At 34.7% G+C, this 20398-nt stretch overlaps 1 protein-coding gene across 16 annotated transcripts; it reads left to right on the top strand.

Moving 5' to 3' along the window:
• On the top strand, positions 13760-17873 carry LOC107636116 (transcription factor EGL1-like). Of its 16 annotated transcripts, none has more exons than XM_021120837.1 (10): positions 13764-14233; positions 14409-14517; positions 14614-14731; positions 14813-15464; positions 15718-15930; positions 16053-16074; positions 16523-16570; positions 16669-16769; positions 16889-16992; positions 17527-17839. In XM_021120837.1, exons 4-9 carry the CDS (start codon positions 15367-15369, stop codon positions 16959-16961), a joined length of 555 nt encoding a protein of 184 aa, XP_020976496.1. In that variant the 5' UTR covers positions 13764-14233; positions 14409-14517; positions 14614-14731; positions 14813-15366; the 3' UTR covers positions 16962-16992; positions 17527-17839. The 16 variants fall into 16 exon arrangements, with proteins under 16 accessions (XP_020976506.1, XP_020976507.1, XP_020976496.1 ...); XM_021120844.1 differs by having other exon boundaries at positions 14614-14705; positions 14801-15464; XM_021120838.1 differs by lacking the exon at positions 14409-14517 and having other exon boundaries at positions 14813-14861; positions 15299-15464.

The following is a 20398-nucleotide window of genomic DNA, read 5'->3' on the forward strand; positions in this document are numbered from 1 at the left end:
TAAACTCAATAAAAATAGCTTAAACACGTGTGCGTAAGTCACAGTTCATCTTCTTCTCGTGAAATTGAAATTTCTTAACTATGATATAGAAATTTTTAACTTTAATACCGAAATTTCTCAAGGTTTTGAACTTGATACTACAGTTTTTTTTCTTCTTCTTATTCTTTTTCTTTCTTATTTATTTTTACAGAATTTTTTTGTTTTTATTTATAAAATTACATGTTTTTTTCTTTAAAATCTTTTGTGTTTATTGTTAAAAAAATAAACCAAACAAAGAAATAAAAAATTCCATAATTCTTTTATTTTATTCCTTTTTCTTCTTTGTTTGATTTTTTTTATTCTTCTTAGAGGATAAAACAAGAAGAATTATTAGAGTGTGAAATAACAAGAACTATAAAACAAGGAGGAGGAACTCTATAACACCCTAATTAGCCTAAGCTTTACCTCACGTCGTAAAGCAAATGTTAATCAGAGATTACGACAGTTCTAAGCTCACACATATAATATATAGAAAGGATTAATATAATCTAGAAGTCCGATGAAAAATATATAGCTCAAAAACAGGATTTGAAAAGCGCAAAATGTACTAGCGAAGCTACTAGCTTAAAGCACAAGAAATGGATACAATATATCAAAATATAATAGTATAATATCATAAGAATCTAGCCACGGCTTGTGGAGTTTAAGCCGGCTAGCCATATACAATCATACAGAAACCAGACAGTAAAAACAGCTTATACAAGTTTTGTTCTCTCAAATACAAGCCTCTAGGCAAAACAAAATATAAAAGTGAGAGACATATACAAAATAAATCAAGAAGACTCAAAAGAAGTATCCGGATCCTCCGCTTCTGTCACCAATCAGACAACTCACCGAGGTGGGTTACGACCTGCATCTGAAAAACACAACAGAGATATGGTATGAGAACCGGAGACCCTCAGTATGGTAACAGTACCCAGTGATGTAGGATATAAGACCCCGGGACGCCAAAGGCAATCCTAGACTTCATATCCATCACAAGAGTTCAATCTTAAGGCATACTAAAACAGATGAGCATAATATGTAAACCTTAACATAAATAAACCGGGTAATCTATCTTAGGGGATTTCTATTCTAATCAAATATCGCTGTCCCACAGCCTTCACCGACCAATCCTCCATGTGATCCCATCGCCATCGCCTTCCGAACCTCCTCAATCCCAGTAGAAATCACAGTTATATACAATGCAAGTAAATCACAAGTAGAAGCATATAAAACAAGTAGCTCAAGTAGCAATTATACATGTTATACAAATAGGCATACAATTTTAAGTCGGCAAAGCAACCAAGCAGATAAAAAATGCATATGATGAATGCCTGCCCTACTGGCTATGATATTACATTGTCGGTTCAACTGCCAACCCGACACATCTCCATGGAGATGTCGCCCTTCGGAATCATTAATGGAAACCCCCGAGATATAGTGCTCGGATCACTGTCCAGGGTTTTGCGCCTGCACGTTTGATAAGATGAGAATTGGTGTTGATTCGAATTTTCTCTCAAAATAGGATCACTTCGTTGTAAATATAGCCAAATCAACAACTAACTCTCAACATCAAATTTAATTCCTAAAGATAGTCATAATACAAAACAAATTATAACCGAGAGCATTTAGCTCCCGGGTCGTCTTCCCTAAGAGTTGCAATGAAATGTCATATTATTGGCTATGAGAGAGCATGGGGAATTTGGGAAGCAAGAGAGCAAGAAAGTAAATGAGCATGCAAGGAATGTAAATGGCAACTCTTGGCAAGAATTGGGAAATTTAGGATTCCTATCCTAGTTATGGACCACAAACATGGGAATTGTGTAGAATCAATCCAAATCAGTCAATCCTCCTTGAGAATTATTCAAAAGGCGTAATTGATCTCAATCCATAATTTCTACTCAACTCACTAATGACTTAGTGAAAGACTAGCGTCAATGGAAACCAAACCAATTAACCATTCTCACATAATGCGGAATGGACATCCACAACTCAATCACACCTAAACACCCAATTTCTCAACCAAGAGTGTGAAGATTAAACATGCAAGAAATTAAACATCAAAGCAATTAAATAAACATGCAAGGAATTAAAAGTCAAAGCAATAAAAGTCAAAGCAATTAAATGCAAGGAAGGGAAAATTAAAATGCAAGAAACCTCTTGGCAAGTAATTGAGAGCTAAGGTTACCTATCCTAGCCATTGACCACAAACACATGATGATTATGAAGAGTTAATCCTACTTAGTCAATCTTACATCGAAGATAAGTCAAATAGGCATAGTTGATTTCAATTCCTAAGTCCTAAGTCAACACTAAGGGGTCACTTAGAGTCCAGGGAGACCAAATTAACTAACTACTCTAATATATCAAACAAGAATAGACATCAATGACTCAAGGGACACCAAAGTCAACAATTTCAAGCCAAGAGTGAAGAAAAACTATGTAAAAACTAAGCCAAGCATTTTATCAAACATTTGGTGTACATGAAAATAAAATAATATTGAAAATGCATTAAAAATAAATTCTAACTACCAAGAGCAAGAAAATCATAACAACAACTAAGGAAAGCAATAAATGAACATAAAACATAAAGTGCATAAATTGAAATTAAAGAAATACAAGAGTGTTCATAAAATGGAAAATTGACAAAATAAAAGGAAATGACAAGCGAAATGAAGAAGAACAAAGAAGCAATAACAATAAATGACAAGGAAAAATAAATAAAAACAAGAATTAAAAGTAGAAATTACAAGAAATTAAACTAACAAACCCTAATTCTAGAGAGGGGGAGCTTCTCTCTCTAGAATACAACCTACATAATGCTAATCTAACCCTAATTTCTCTCTCCTTCACATGGAGTGAGGCCTTCCTTCATATAGCACTCAATCAGCTTTAGAAAGTCCCAAAATTGGGCCCTGGAGGCCCAAAAATCGCCCCCAGCGATTTGCAAAAAATGAGTCATGCGCTGGGACGTGTGTGTAGGCACAGGTGTATACGTACGCACACATGCTGATTTTCATCTTGTGCGTACGCACAGAATGTCGTGTGCACGCACACATGGTTTTGTGACTTTTGTGTGTACGCACAGGTGGTTATGCATACGCACACTCCAATGTGTGCTTCTCCTTTGTTTTCTTCATGTTTTCTCCCTTTGCACATGCTTCCTTCCACTTTTGCCTTGCCAAACTTGCCTTTAGGACCTAAAATCACTAAAAAAATATGTCATGGTATCGAATGGCATAAAAGTGGGATTAAAATCACTAATTTAAGCACAAAATAGCATGTTTTCACAATTAAGCTCAATTAAGGAAGAGAACACAAAAGTATGCTATTCGGATGAATAAATGTGGGTTTAAGTGATGAAATCCACTCAAATCAAACCAAAATATATCATCAAATATGGATTCATCAACGCTCTATAGATCCGAAGGAATGCGAGCGGGATACTCTTGCCTCCAACCTCGCATCTCAACGTAAGCGAGATTAACCACCATCCTTACGCCGCCGCCACTACCTCGACAGGCGGGATTAACCACCGTCCCTGCCGGGCGCATAACGTCTCATAATCTCAGTATAAAAATGATACATCAGTGGTTTTCAGAAAACATTTTCATGATAGCATGGATCCATCATCTCATTCAGAGTTCTCGACTCATTTCATCCACTGTCAATCCACATTTCCATTCCGAACCCAATAGTTTTTCATTTCTCATCTCATACATCAATCATCCTTCACATATCATCAAACCATCCTCAGTACATCCAAGACCTAGAGCTCCATTTTTTAATTTTTCATAATAATCATCAACTAAACCCTTAAGTTAATTCTCATGTTCGCATACTCAAAATCAAGCCCAAAAGTCTTAAAATGGTGTTATAGAAGCTTACAATCTTGTTGGAAAAGTGAAATAGTTAAAAACAAAGTTTAAAATTGAGAAATAGGGTGTGTACGTCCGCACAGGGGTGTGCGTGCGCACGCCCAGAAAGAGTTTTTAAAAGTGTGCGTACGCACAGGTGCGAAAATTTACAAGTCTGTTCGCTCGCACAAGATGTGCTAGCGCCCCCCAACAGACTGACCTTCCCAACGTGTGCGTGTGCACAGGTTGCAATTTCTCCTTAGATATGTGCGCGCACAAGGTGTGCTCGCGCTGCAAACAGAACGCACTTCCCTGCCTGTGCGTGCGCACAGGTCTGTGCGTCCGCACAGGTCTGTGCGTCCGCACAGATTAAGATTTTCGCAGGGCTGTGTGTGCGCACATATCAAAAATCATAAAATTCTGCAACTTTGCAGAATTTCAGATTTTCAACACCAACTTTGAGTGATCATAACTTCCTCTACAAAACTCCAAAATTTTCAAACTTTATATCGTTTCGAAGAGTTTTCAATAAAATTTAATTCTAAACCAATTTCAACCGATTTTGAAAATCGAGGCAAAAGTTATGATAAAACAAAGTTCACCAAAAACCCACTTTTACCAAAATTCACATTTTTCCCACTTTCTTACCATACACTTTCAAAACCATACCAAACCATTCCAACTCCATTTCTCATCAAAATTAACCCTTTGTGTCCTAATACACCAATTCTTACCAAAATTTATTCTCAACCACAATATCACATATATCACATATCCACTAATCATCATTACATCTCTATCAATTTTCATCATCAACTCAACCATGATTCACATTAATAATCAACAATATTTATTCATCCAAATTCATCATATCTCAACCTCATCACTTAACCACAACAACAACATCAAACCATTATACATCATCAACCAAACCAACCATCAACAACATATAATTTTCAAACCTATCCTATGGGTCACTAGCCTAAGTGTCCATGAATATTATATACTACATAGAGGAAACCGAAACCATACCTTATCCGATTTGCAATTTGTCCAAAAACTCAAAATTGAGCACCAAATGAGCTTTCAACCACAATCCAACCACCAATGTAACTCCCACAAACACCAACAAGCTCCAAACTCACAATAATCAAGCTATATACATATAAATCACCACAAATCAACCTAGGGCTCAACATAACCATAATCTCACAAAGGTTCAAGAGTTCTTACCTTTCCCAATAGCTTTGGAAGCCAAAACCCAATGCTAAGCAAGGATTAGAATGAACCTAAACACCCAAAAATCACAAATTCTCACTTAATCAAAACCCTAATACTCGAAAATTTAGAGAGAACAAATGAGAAGGATTCAAGCTTTTCTTACCAATTTCTTGGGTGTATCTTGTAGATCTCTTCACAAGGAATGCATAGTCACAAACGGTGCGATGATCGGAGCTCTATAGCTCAAGCTATGAGCTTGAGAAGATTGAAGTGAATAGTGCTCAAGGGGTTCTCTTCTTCCCCTTCTCTTTCAGCTGGGTGTGTATGTGTGTGTTTAAGTGTGGTTTGGCTGTTTGGGTTCATTAATGGATCCTTTTATATGTTGGGCTTGGGTCCAACTTGGGTCCGGTCCAACCCGTTAGCGTTTTTAGCCCGTTTGGCCTAACTTCGGGCCAAACCTTTAAAATTAACGTCCGGTTTTCTATTTCTAACATTTTTCTAAGGTTTTTGACTGTTTTTACTTTTTCTCACGCAGTACCGGGCAGACTTGAATCGGTTCAACCGGTTCAATTGCCGGTTCGCAGTTTTTCACGGTTTTTCGCAGAAAACACATTTTCTTACTCAGAAAGGCCTACTGAGTCCAAAAATCATATTTAAATCCTCAAATTCTCACTCTAACTTTTCGGAACCTTATTTGGGAAATATTAGTACTTAATTAAATGGGTAATTAAGCCCGGTTCTTACATTTTGAATGTGGAGAAGAAGGAGTTGAAGGAGTTTGAAAAAAAGTATAAAATAAAAAAATAGTACCAAAATGTCTTAACCGCAATACAAGAATTTTTTATTTTGACACCGAAATTTTTCAAGGCTCTAGACTTCATGCAGTAGTTTCTTAACAAGAACTTATTTAAATTTTTCTTCTTATTCTTCCGCTTTCTTCATTTTTTTGTTGTTTGTAAGAAAAAGAAAAATATGTACATAAAATTTAGTTATTTACGTTTTCGTTTCAACTGAAATAAAAGTAGCACGTGAATCTAAAATTATTATTTTAATTTGGTTTGACTTGGATAAATTAAAAAATGAGTCATTATCCAAATCAGTCCCTGAATATTTTAGGATCAGATACTTTAATCTCCCAACTTTTGATCATTTTCCTCTACGTTTAACTCTGGCCTAGTCTTATTTCTTCATCAATGACAAACAAAAAATGTTGACATGGAGGCCTGGACTAATACACGTGGCAGTCAGTTGTCCACGTGTATAAACAAAACAAATTAGTCTCTGTGCTATGTTGTAAAAATGCATCATTTTGAAGCCCACTAAACATCGCAGCTCTTTGCTGCGCCTCCACCACTACCACCAACGTTGTAGCATACTCGGTCTCCACTACATGAGTAACCTCAAACCAAGATCTGCATCATAGGAAGTGGTCCTGCTGCTCATACTGTCGCCGTCTATGTTGCCCGTGCTGAGCTCGAGCCAATTCTCTTCAAAGAATGGATGGCCAATGGCATTGGTGGCCAACTCACCACCATAATTGACGTTGAGAACTTCCCCAACAACTCAAAACCCAATCAACGACGACTACTCCCCAAAACCAAACAAGCGATGACATTCATTCACTCTAAGCCCCATCAACTACCTTCTCCACAAGCAGCGCCTCCTCTTTACCCTCCTTGGAATCTTCATTGCCACCGCCTTCTTCACTCTCCTCCCTTCCTACAACACCAACCCTAACGAATAGGACATCGTTTTGATCCCATACTTCACGCAACACGACTCAGTCTTGTAAACTTAATTTAAGCAAAAGCATTAATTAGGATCTTAAAAGTTGTGATTTTTATACCTAGATTGATTGTCATAATGATTTTTGGTTATGATAGAGTTGCACTTTAAGATTAGTTTCTCTCCCTTTCCCTTTCTTTCAAACATTCATTAGGATGGTAGTTTTCTAGTATTTTCAGTAAGTAAAAACTGTAAAAAAGTCGTGTATATTGGCAGAGAAAGGACCATCTTTATATGTGTCATTACCTTTAAATCTAATGCGTACATCAAACATTAGCATTAACGGATGAGATTAAATCATTAATAATTTATAAATAATTACAATAAACTTCCAACATTCTCCCACTTGGCCTAAGTATAATCAGATTTTCACACGTTACATAATTGCTTCAATATGGTAAAATACTTTGTGTGACTTATGGCGGTCATGCATTAAATATGAAATGCATTTTCTTCTATATACTACAACCACTAGCATCTTACTACACAAGCTACATAAATAATACAAAATTTTATATCAGTCCCATAAAGTTTCTAGATTATTATGCTATAACTCATAAAATAATCTTACTTTAACTAGAAACAATAAACTATCAATGTTCAAAAAATACATAAATAAACATAATAAGTTCAGAGTGTTAGCATCATTCAAAAGAACCAATACCTATTCTATGTACATGTTACTTAAATGTCTTTGGTTACAATCCTTGAGTCATGGATCAGCAATCATAAGTTCTGTTCTAACATGTTCTATAGATGTAAGAATCGAAATAACCGTTTTAATAAAATAATAATTTTAACTGCCCGAAATAAGTTCGAAAATATAGAAATGATATTTTAAAAATAAAAAGATAAAATTTGAATTCAATGAATTTTTTTGAGTGGGAAAATGTATCTTTTACAGAAAATTTTTGTAAAGATTACGTACCGGTGCTTAAGCCGACAGTATCAGCTCTAGTCTGTCCGATTTTACGTACTGAAAAAAATAAGATTTTAAAAATTGAATTTATTATTTTGAAAGGACAAAAATAATTTATAATTGAAAACCGGACACTAATCTTAAAGGTTAGCCCAAAGTTGGGCCAAATAGAACTAAAATACTAACGGGTTAGACTGGGCCCAAGCCCAACATATACAAGTGTCAATTAATGAGCATTCAGCTCATTTTACCCTAGAAACAAAGAAAGGGGACACTGGTGAGAGAAGAGAGGAAGAAGAGAGTTGCTATTATTCATCTTCTCTTTCAATTGGCCATAACTTGAGCTATGGTGCTCCGATTGATAAGCCATTTGCGGCCGCGCGAAACTCTTGACGAGCACTTCATTTTTATCTAAACCAATTGGTAAGAAAATTGAATTCCAAGCTCTAGTTTTTTGTTTTTTGACAAATTCGAGTTGTGGCTATGTTAGATTGAGATTTTTATAGTTTTATTTGTTTAGGGGTGATCTAGCATTGGAATATTGTTGGGTTTTGTCCTTAATACTGTTGGATAAGGTAAGATTTCACTAAACTCTTGTGTTTAGTTATTTCTGTGAACCCTAAATTTGATGTGATATGTTGTATGATGTTAGATTGAAGTTTGATGTTTGTTGGAGTGAGCTTGATGGTTTTGGAGTTGAGTTTGAGCTTCGTGTTTTGAGTTACGTGGGAATCAACCAAGGTATGATTTTGGTTTTCTTTATGTAATATGTAATATTTTTGGAAACTTGGGCTAGTGAACCATAAGATAGGATTGAATTGGATATGTGATTGTTTGAACTATGTTTGTAGTATATGCATGATGATGGAGATGGAGAAAAATGTATATATTGAGGTATGATTGTGGTGAATTCTAATATGATGATGGATTGATGTTAATTGTTGGTGGTTATTAATTTTTGTGGGTGATGGTGATTGTTGGGGATTATTGGTGTTGATGATATTTGATGATTATTGATGTTTGTGATGATTTTGATGGATTGGGATGGTGATTGTTTATGTTTGATTATGAATTTTAATGATGATAATTAGTACAGAATATTGTGGTTGGTGTTGTTAACAATTGGTGGTGATTGTGAGCTTTGATTTTGATTGAGTTGAGGAAGTGAGGAGGTTGATAAAAATTTAAGTAAGTTAGTGAGGGTTAAATAGTTTTAATACTGAATGATGGGAGATGGTTGAGAAATGTTGGTATGAGGCTTTGTGTTGGTTTTGGGTGTATTTGTTTTGGTTTGGATTTGAAGTTTTGGAAACTAGAGAATTTTGTTGAATTTGGTAAAACCTTATTTTTGACAAACTTTGGCAGTTCATAACTTGATCCTCATACATTGAAATTAAATTATTTTTATTTTAAAATAAAGATGATTTCAAGATCTTTAAAATGATATAAGTTTGATGAAAATGGAGTTTTGTGGAGGAAGTTATGAACGTTTAAAGTTTGGTGTTTAAAATTGAAAATTCTGCAACTTGACATTTTTCTGAAATCTGATGAATATGCGTACGCGGCCCAGGTATGCGCACGTGAAATGGCCCAATTTTTGTGTATGCGTACGCGGACATATTGTATGTGTACGCGGACGTACTTTTTTAACGTGTGCGTACGCACAGTCCCTGTTTTGCTGAAAAATGATTTTTCTTCACTTTTCAAGGGTTCTTTAGCTTTCCAAACTTCTCTATCTACTGTTTAAGATCGCTAACTAGTAATTAGGCCTTAAGACTAATAGAGATGGGTTAGTGAACTAAGGTGGTAATTTTCTGTATGAGTTTAGAAGATGGAGACTTAGGTTCCTGAAGTTGTGGGTGAACTAGCGAAGTGCTTTATTGGTAATGGCTTGAGAACTTGTGAGTGGATGATAACTTGTGAAATTAAGAACTAATGATGGTTATGATGAGCTTGATGGATATTGAAGGAGAGTGTGCCAGGCACTATATCCTTAAAATGTTGAGACTTGAGAATTGAAAGTGGATTGAGATGAAAAAATGGTGATGACTGATGATGATTTGAGGTTGATGGACTTGTTGGATGTGAAAAGTGTGCCAGACACTATATTGTTGGAATGATAGTGTGCCGGGCACTATATCCCTGGAACGATTTATAATGAAACATATGTTGTTGTTTTCCTTCTCTGCCGCAAGAGTGTGCCACGCACTATATCCTTGGAGCATGCAAGTGTGCTAGGCACTATATCCTCGGAACGATACAAAAGCGTGCCAGGAACTATATCCTTGGACGTGGCAGAAAGGCGACATATGAAAGGATGTGTCGGGTTGGCATTCATGAACCGACAAGTGATATCACGAGCCAATAGGACAGGAATTCATCATATGCATCTCTTATGTGCTTATTTGCTTTGATTACTTGCAGTTTGCCTAAATGTATAATATGCCTACTTGCTTCCTGTTTTACTTGCTGTATATGTATATTACCTGTGAATTACTCGCTTGCATTATCTGTGTTTGTCTGGTGCTGAGGAGGTTAGGTAGGCGGCGATGATGGTATCGCGGGGAGGGTATGGTGAAGACTGTGGAGTACAGCGGTGTGATTTTGATATTAGTTAGAAATTCCCTAAGTTTAGATAACCCTGTTTATGGTTTATGGTTTAAGTTATTTATTTTGATTAAACTTGAATATCTGTATTAATGTGAAGTTCTAGGATTGCCTTTGACGTCCCGGAACCTTACATCTTATATATTGAGCACTGTTACCATACTGAAAACCTCCGGTTCCCATACCATATTTTATTGTTGCTTTTCAGATGCAGGTCGTAACCCACCTCGGTGAGTTGTGGGATGGTGATAGAGCAGAGGATCTTTTGCTATCTTTTTGTATTTTGATTATTATATTGTAGTTCTCTCATCTTTTGTGTATTTAACTTTGTTGCCTTAGAGGCTTTATTTCTGAAAACTTTGAGAGATAGGTTGTTGCTGTTTTAAACTTTAAAACTATATTGTATTCAGTTTGACTAGCCGACCTAAACTCCGCAGGCTGTGACTAGTCCTCTTTTGTATATCATACTTATATATATCTTATTTACTTTAATTATTACCTTGTGTATCCTGGAGCTATCTACAAGGTTTTATATATACTATGTCTTGATTCGTCTGGGCCTACCCGTTTAGTTATCATGTGTGAACGCTTCGCGTTTTGTAATTCCGCTTTAAGCGACTTTAAGCTTTACTCCTTCATCGGGCTTCTAGTTATATAAATTCTTGGGCATATATTATGCATTATAAGCTTTAGAACTGTTGTGGTACTTTGTTATCCTTTGCTTTACGGCTAGAGGTAAGGCTTAGGGTAACGGGGTGTTACAATAGACATTCTTTATTTCCGAACTTCCTCCTTAATGCCAAAGTACTTTATTTCCATATGCTTGGCACTTTTAGAGTATCTATCATTTTTTGTAGAAAAATATTGTTGTAGAATTATCACAATAAATTTTCATTGGTTTAGCAATTGAGTTAATAATGCCAAGTCCTGAAATAAAATTTCGTAGCCATAAAGCTTGATTTGTAGCTTCAAAACATACTACAAATTTTGCCTCCATGTAGATGTTGTCACAACACTATACTTAGAGATTTTTTATGATATGGCAGCTTTTCCAAAATAAGAATAAGTTGCCAAATATAGACTTTTTTGTATCAGCACATCCACTAAAATCTGAATCTGAATAACCAATTATTTTAATTGGCTAGACCTTTTGTACATGAGTATATAATTCTTTGTTCTTCGAAGATACCTTAAAACCTTCTTTACAGCTTTCTAATGACTCGTTCCAAGACTACTTTGATACCATCCTAGCATTCCTACTGCAAAGTTAATGTCTGATCTTGTGCAGGTTTGCACATACGTAAGACTACCCACTACAGAACTATATGGAATTGCTTTCATTTGCTTTTCTTTCTATGTCATTTTTTAGGCATTGCATAGGACTAAATTTGTCCCTTTTTGAATTGGTACAATTTTTGCGGAACACTTTTTCATAGTGAATCTCTCTAGAACTTTACTTATATAGGCCTTCTGAGACAATCCTAATAATTCTTGTTATTTATCATGGAAAATTTAAATTTCTATCACATAGGATGCCTCTTTTACATCTTTCATTTCAAAATTTCTAGAAAGATATTCTTTAGTCTCATGTAGCCTTTCCAAATCATTTGTTGCAAGCAAAATATCATCAATATATAAGACTAGAAAGATGAACTTACTCCCACTGACCTTTCAGTATATGCATACATCAATAACATTTTTTTCAAAATTGAAAGAAAGAATGGTATTACTAAACTTAATATATCATTGTCGTGAGACTTGTTTCAGTCCATATATTGATTTCTTAAGTTTACACACCATATGACTTTTTTCTTCATTTGGAAAACCTTCAAGTTGATCCATATAAACTTCTTCATCAAGATCACATTCAAAAAGGCAATTTTTACATCTATTTGATGTATCTCTAAGTCATAATGAGCCACAAGTGCCATAATGATATGCAATGAATCTTTCTTAGAAACAGGTGAAAATGTTTCTTTATAATCAATACCATACTTTTGAGTAAATCTTTTAGCAACAAGTCTAGTTTTATATCGTTTAACATTGCCTTTTGAGTCTTGCTTAACTTTGAAGACCCATTTACAACCAACATATTTAGCACCTTCTGACAATTCAACAATATCCCAAATTTTGTTATCTTCCATGAATTTTAACTCTTCTTTCATGGCATCAATCTATTTTTCTGAATCATCGCTATTTATGCCTTGTGTAAATGAAACTGGATCTTTAGATATTCCAATGTCTTCTTCTTGTAAATAAGTTTCATAATAGCTTGAAATAGCTTACTTTCTTTCTCTTTGAAATCTCTTCAATGGTACTTCTAAAGACTCATTTATTTTAGATATTTGTAAGTTAATTTTTTCATTGGGAGTATTATCATTCAAATTTTATTCATCACTACTAATGTGCTCAACAATAGTTAGAACTACTCTTTGAGTAGGTATGGATAAAGGAGCACAAACATGTATAGGAACATTAACTTTAATTTCTTTTATTTTCACAATTTGATGATTTTCATTCCCACTAATTTCACCATTTCCAAATAATTTGGTATTACCAGTTTCTATAATTCTTAGACTATGGTTTGGATAATAAAAAAATACCTTTTAGACTTTTCTGGATAGCCAGTCACTGTTCGAGAATCTAATTTCTTTTCTTGTGGATTAAATATTCTTGCTTCTGTTGGACAACCTCAAATATGCAAATGTCGTAAACTAGGCTTTCTATTAGTCCATAACTCAAAAGGAATCTTTGGAACAACTTTACTAGAAATTCTATTTAGCAAATACACGGTAGTCTTTAATACATACATCCACAAGAATTTAGGTAAAGAAGAATTGCTCATCATACTTCTAACCATATCTATTAACGTTCGATTACGCCTTTTTGCCACACCAAAATTTTGTTGCGGTGTGTATGGCATTGTATATTGTGCACATATGCCATGTCTTTCTAGAAGTTTTGTAACACTACAAGAAAAAAGGCCTATCGGCACCCTTTTTTCTTGCCACGCTTTAAAAGCATGGCTAAAAGTGGTCAATGACCACGCTTTTATGAGGGTAGCCATTGATTTGTGGCCACGCTTTTTTTGGCACGCTTCAAAAGCGTGGCCATAGAGAGATTTTGGCACGTTTTTATGAGGATGACCACTGATTTATGATTTGACCACCCTTTTTTTTGTCACGCTTCAAAAGCGTGCCCATAGAGAGAAACAGGTACGCTTTTAAAGCGTGGCTAGTTTGTCAGGATACGGGGCACATTTTTAAAGCGTGCCTATAAACTCTAATTATTTGGGACCCTAAAAAAGCGTGACGATAGGATTCCCACTTAATTTAATTTCTCACTCAAACACTTAATTTCTTTATCAGAACACTCAAAACAGCCCTAACTTAGAAGTGAGAACCCAAACCCTCGAATCCTCTCCATTACTCAACTAAGAACCCTAAACTTTCGCAGCTCTCTCTCAGTTCGCAGCCCTCTCAGGTCTCAGCTCGCAGCCCTCTTCATCACTGAGAAGTGAGAATCCATCGTCATCTTTCAGGTCGTAGCCCGCTCTCAACTTGCAACCCTCTATCCTTCTCTTGCAACCCTTTATCCCTCTTTTACAACTCTTGGAAACTTCAATCGGTGCTGCCTCCGCCGGCGCACCCTCCATCGGCGTGCCCTTCGTCGGCGTTCACTCTCGCTCGCAAGGCCTCCATCAGTGCTCGTTCTCTCTCGCTCAAACCTTACCTCCGTCGACGCTGACTCAATCGTCGCTGCCTCTCCCTCAATCGTCGTTCCTCCCTCAATCGGTGCTCAACCCTCACCATAACACAAGAAGGTACGTATTTAAAGATTTAATCCCTTTTTGTTTCTCTGTTTCAACCCTCCGCAAATTTCTCTATTCAACCCTCACCATAACGCTGATTAATGTTTTCTTTTCTTATATAATCATCTCTTGCAACTGTAATCACCTCTCTTTTTGTTTTGTTTCTATTATGTGGTGAACTCTCTAGTTTGATTGCATTGGTGTGGGGAATGCGATGGATTGTCTATTTTATTATATGTGCTTTGCCTTACCATGACACATGCATTTATTCGAATAGTACAGATACTTGATATAAGGTTTGAGTGATATGATCATTTGTTATTTTGTTTGATTATGATGTAAATTGCTTATTGGAATGGTTTCTGATGTTTGTCTTCAATTTTTTGGTAAAGAAATACTAAATGGAGGTTTCTTGAGGGTGTGAGGGTCTCTGGTGCACTGCCACCTAGAACGGTCTTGGTGCAGCAGTGTATCTGTGATGAAGGTGTGTTGGAAGTTCTATGCAACTATGTGAGTGCTCAATTCGTTTTCGTTTTTGTATTTGATTTTGTCTTATGGAATTGAATAGTTAGATAAAAGTTTCAATTGCAGGCAGCTCCATCAAAGAAGTTTCAACCTTCAAGACATGTAATAGGCTTATGTACTGCGGTTTGCATTTCATCAAAAGAAAATTATTTCCTAGCTTAAATGCTGTAATTTTGCAATAATCTGGTGGTAGGAAGCTAAGCATTTGATCTGAATCAAATAAGTATCCTCTGTTCATACTCATTTTTTTGGGGCCTGGATATATGTTTTTACTTTTTATCCTAATGTGTTCTCTGCGGATATGATTTGGTATAGAGAGAGTTTTACTAATACAAAAGGGAAATGATTTTATAGAGAAAGTGAACTTCTATGTATTTAATGCCATTGGAAACTCAGATTTTATCCTTCCTATAAAAATTCTTCTATTTTTGTATTCTTCACAAATGCCCTTTGTAAAACTGATAAAGATATAAATTCTGTCAGCTGCTGTCTGGTATACCAATGTGTTTTCTAGGCCAAATTTTTTAAGAGTTTGCTTAATTCATTTTTTAGGTTTCATGGGGAGAATCAAGTATGATTCAAGCTGAAAGGTTATTTTCCTGAACCCAAAGAACAAGGAAATGTTGCTGGAGAACTTCAAAGAACATCTTGCTTTGTCTGTGAGAAGCATCCAGTGGAGCTATGCAATATTCTGGTCTACTTCATCTACCCAACCCGGGTACTAACTTCTAACTAACTGTTTCCTTGAATTTCAGTTCTGTTTTGTGATTTTTTTTTCATTTTCTGTTTCTTGAATGTGTTGTTTGTGAAAATACCTCAATGGACTTCATATGACGAGACACATCATGACTTGTTTCTTCTTCTTCTTCTCTAATATGAACAACTCAATGCAATGGCTTCTTAGACAACACCACAATTCAATAATACTACTATTCAAAATCAATTTCTTTCTATTCATGGTGCCCATTTAGCAGGGTGTTGAGTTGGGGGGAAGGATATTACAATGGAGACATTAAGACAAGGAAGACAAGTCAAGGAGTGGAACTCAATTTTGATCAGATAGGGTTGCAGCGGAGTGAGCAGCTTCGAGAGTTATACAAGTCCCTCAAAGCTGTAGAAGCCAGCCCTCAAACCAAAAGGCGTTCAGCAGCACTGTCTCCGGAGGATCTCACAGATACAGAATGGTACTATTTGGTTTGCATGTCCTTTGTATTCAACATTGGCTAAGGGTAATAATAGTGACACTAATAAATCTTCTCTTTATATGTTTCTTCTTTGTCCTGTTTGCTTTGTATCCTTTTTGAAGTGAAGAGGCAGGTTGGGATGTGGTAATTACTTGCCATAGTAAGAGTCTAAGTTTCTGTTTTTCTTTAGAATGTATCATGTTATTAACTATTATGTGTAAACATAATATCATTTGCTTCTTTTAAATTGGAAATTTAGTTCTCTATATTATAAAGGCATACTTTTATTCTGATTATATCAAATAATTGCAAGCTGAAGTTGTTATTGTAAATTTCATCCCATTGTCTCTATTTCCCCTTTTTATTTATTATTTGATCACAGAATATAGTCAGATGAGTTACTTTCACAACCCTGGAATAGCTGTAGAATATCTATGATATGGTTCCTGTATACCTTTTTCTCAAACACTCAAATAACCTAATATTTGCAAAAGCCCCATATACACTATATCAATACTTTTACTTCTGCTTCTACTTACTGCTATTATTTTTTTTATCAGTGCACAAAGTGATGGTAAATCTGATTATGCAGGAGTTGAAAGCTAGAGGAATTAACAATAAGCACACTCTTGCTTATCAGGTTAGTTTGGACCTCATTAACTTGCTTTTTAATTGCTGAATTGTTGGCTTACCTTTTAGAGCCTCTGTTTCTTATGGAATTGTTGGATGAATTTCCAGAGTCGAGTGGACCCGGTACAGTGGTTGAAACCATATACAGATGAAACTCTCGTTGAGCTTGGTCAGAAAGGTGTGAGGAGTCTTTTAGCTGTTCCAGTGAGGTACATTATTTTTGGACTTTTACCCAGTTTTAAATTTTAATTGTGTTTTGCGTTAGACACTATTGAAAGTTGTGAAATAGCCTTAAGAGTAAAAGACACTCCTCCTCCTTGTATCTCAGCTTTGTGAGTGAGCACATAGAGACCCTTGAAGAAATTGACATGGAGTACAGGGAGTTTGGACGGTGCATGTGATCAAGTGGGGGTAATGTGTGACAGTGTGAGCGTAGGTCCCTCTCCAATTCCACCAACCCTTTGCTTTGGTTTTTGGTTCATTAAATACAAACCAGTAAAACCACGCAATCCAAAAGGAAACAAACACATGTTTTTGGCTTTCATTTGATTCCTTTTCAACTCAAATCCCCAGCGTTACATAGGAATTTCTCCCTTTGACATATTAATTATACTTATGCCATTTTATTGTTATTTTTTATATAGGTGATTTGTTGTATCTGATTTATATGAAATTTGGAACTTGTAATGCTATACGCTAGGCAATTATTTGACTTCAAAGAGTAATTTTGTTTTTCTCAAGAGTATAAATGGATCAAACATTGTTTTGTTTTAGCTTTATGCAATTTATGCATCCTTGCTGAGACTTTATGCAATTTAAGGTATAACAACATTTTCAAGCTGATAGTTACAATACAAAACTGCATTATATTTTGTGTAGTTGTGCTTAGACTTTTTAAAATCATTATTAAATGAAGATAAAATGGTTGAGTGTGTTTTCATGGCATTTCTTTTAAACTTGTTGCAGGTAAGAAGAATGGGAAGTAAAGAAACTGCATTGATATTCATGCATGAAGAATATAAAATCCTCAAGCGCTACAAAAATTATAGAAGTTCTTCTAAGAGGGCTATCTCCTTTTTCTAAAGCACAATGGTGTGAGCTACAAGATTCAACAGCATGAGTTTTTGCCATTATGTTTGGATTATTGATATTTATTTTTTAATTTTTTTTATTTTTTACACAAAAAAATGACAAAGAGATAGAATAAGTTAATGACTTTTAATAAGTTTTATATGTATTGATATTTTTTAGCCCAATGTATTTTATAACTACTTTGGTTTGAATTTTATTAATGTAATACTAATTTTTATTAATTAATTTTTTTAAATGATATTCACATATTTTTGTCAATGTTTTTTTATTATTTTTGGAGTGCATTAGAGTATGGGTAAAAGCATATGCCAGATTTTCTTTTTTGATGATAGGGATATAGCCACGCTTTTAAAGCGTGGCAATAGGATTATGTTTCTTTACTATTGGCACGCTTCAAAAGCAATACCATATCTTTTACTATTGGCACGTTTCAAAAGCGTAGCCATATCTCTCACTTTTCGGGACGCTTTTAAAGCATACCGATAGGTTAATACATATGGCCACGCTTAAAAGCGTGGCAAGAGTTGAAAGCGTGGCAAAAAAGAAAGCGTGCCGATAGATTCACAAAAGCGTGGCGATAGAGCAACCGGCACGCTGGCAGATGTGACCTTTTCAAAAGCGTGCCGATAGCTCAAAAAGCGTGGCGAAAAGCTGTCGACACCCTTTTTAGCACTTTTCGGCACGCTTTAAAAGCGTGGCAGAAAGCTTATTTTCTTGTAGTGTAAATGGACCAGGATATTGTCCTGTTTCATTATGTTTTCCATAATATTCACCACCTCTATCTGATCTAATAACTTTTACCTTTTTGTCTAATTGTCTTTCAATTTCTTTAATATAAATATGAACAGCATCAACTATTTGAGACTTTTTTTTTTAAGCAAATAGACATATCTATAACGTGAAAATTCATCAATAAAAGTGATGAAATATTTTTTCCACTAATAAATAGAGCATCAAAAAGTCTACATACATTAGTGTGTATAATTTCAAGAAGATGACTACTTCTTGTGGCACCTTTTTTGTTTTGTTTGGTTTATTTTCTTTTAATATAATCCACACATAAACCAAGATCAGTAAAATTTAGATTTTATAAAATCTCATTTTTTTACTAATCTTTCTATTCTTTCATTGGATATGTAACCCAAATGTTTATGCAACAAGAATGCAGAACTTTTTTTAGGTGTATTTAGCCTAATTATGTTATTCTGATACTCAATAAGCAAGAATTCAGAAAATTGATCAAGAATTTTAATCTATATAAGCTATCAATTAGAACACCATAACTAATTAACAATATTAGAATTTTTAAATAAATTAAAACAACTATGTCTACTGTTAAAAGAAAAATCATATTTGTCCAACTTAAAAACAGAAAGTAAATTCCTAGACATTGAAGATACATAAAGAATCTTAGATAAATCTAAATGAAAGCATGTATCCAACACCAAGCGATAAGTGCATATTCCTTCAATGGGTGTTTTCACACGGTTTCCCATGCAGAGGAACATCTTACTTTGGCTTGTGATTTGGATCATAAGGAATCCATGCATTACATTAGATATGTAAGTTGTAGCACCAAAATCAAGCCACCAAGAATTACGAGGAATATCAATTAAATTTGATTCATAAGTACATACATATGTTTCAGATATACTTTTATTTTCGAATCATGCCTTACGTTTAGGACATCCTTTTAGAAATGTCCTTTTTTAACACTGTTTTGTATTGACATGTCCTTTCTTCTTAAAATTCTTTGATTTTGTCTTTAATTTTTTTCTGATTTGCCCGCTCCTTAAACCAAGTTGACAGAATGATCACCACAATTCTTAAGTCTATTTTTTTCTGTATGAGCTTTCCAATCAATTCATTAACATCCCATTTTTTCTTTATAACATTATAATTAATTTGAAAAGCTCTGTACTAAGAAGATAGTAAATTCAGAATGAACTGCATCATAAAAAAGTCATCAACCATCACACCTAGTGACGTTAACTTTGCAGCAATATTAGTCATCTCAATAGTATTAGAATGCTCTTGCATGCTCTTAGACCCATCAAACTTCATAGTCGTGAGTAGTGACATTAATGCACTAGCGAGTGACTTATCAGCAGAACGGAAGTGGTCTTCCACAAACGCAGGATATTCTTTAACACGTTTTTTTTAGAAGGGTAGTCTTAATATTTCTTGCCGTAGTCATTCACATAAATATAAGGCTCAATATGTTAGAATGTTCCCATGTCTTATGTGCATGCTTCTCATCCTCATGATTATCATCAGTGATAATGAATTTTTTTTCCAAAAATGACAAGTCAAACATCTAAAAGACCTAAATAGAACTTCACTTGCTCATTCCAGAGAAGTTTAAGCCATTAAATATGGTAACAAATGAAGCTTACAAATGAATTGAAATACCTGTAATTTAATCATACAATATTCATATTAATTTTGATTTTATCATCTACTCAGATTACATAACATAACAAAGTATATTATAGTTCACTTTTGGGTAAAATTCTAAATATACTAACGTACAAATAAATACTATATTTATCATACTTGAAGATTGAAATTTTTTGTCGAATACATATACCATCTTTGGATAATACATATATATGATTTAAGAATAATAAATTTTCTCTTTCAAGTCTATTAATAATAAAAAAAATTTTCTTTGGGTAAATCTAATTCTAAAATTAATTAACACAATATTAACTATACTGACATTTTACATTATAACTTCATAACT

Source organism: Arachis ipaensis, chromosome B04 (assembly GCF_000816755.2).
Source record: "Arachis ipaensis cultivar K30076 chromosome B04, Araip1.1, whole genome shotgun sequence".
Lineage (NCBI taxonomy): Eukaryota > Viridiplantae > Streptophyta > Magnoliopsida > Fabales > Fabaceae > Arachis > Arachis ipaensis.

What these genes read in the sequence shown, in the direction of transcription:
- LOC107636116 (XM_021120837.1), top strand. Translation starts at nt 15,367, where the DNA reads ATGTTGCTGGAGAACTTCAAAGAACATCTTGCTTTGTCTGTGAGAAGC. An exon ending in ACTTCATCTACCCAACCCGG is followed by an intron (nt 15,465 to 15,717) that starts GTACTAACTTCT and finishes GTGCCCATTTAG; the next exon opens with CAGGGTGTTGAGTTGGGGGG. An exon ending in CTTTTAGCTGTTCCAGTGAG is followed by an intron (nt 16,770 to 16,888) that starts GTACATTATTTT and finishes CTTGTATCTCAG; the next exon opens with CTTTGTGAGTGAGCACATAG.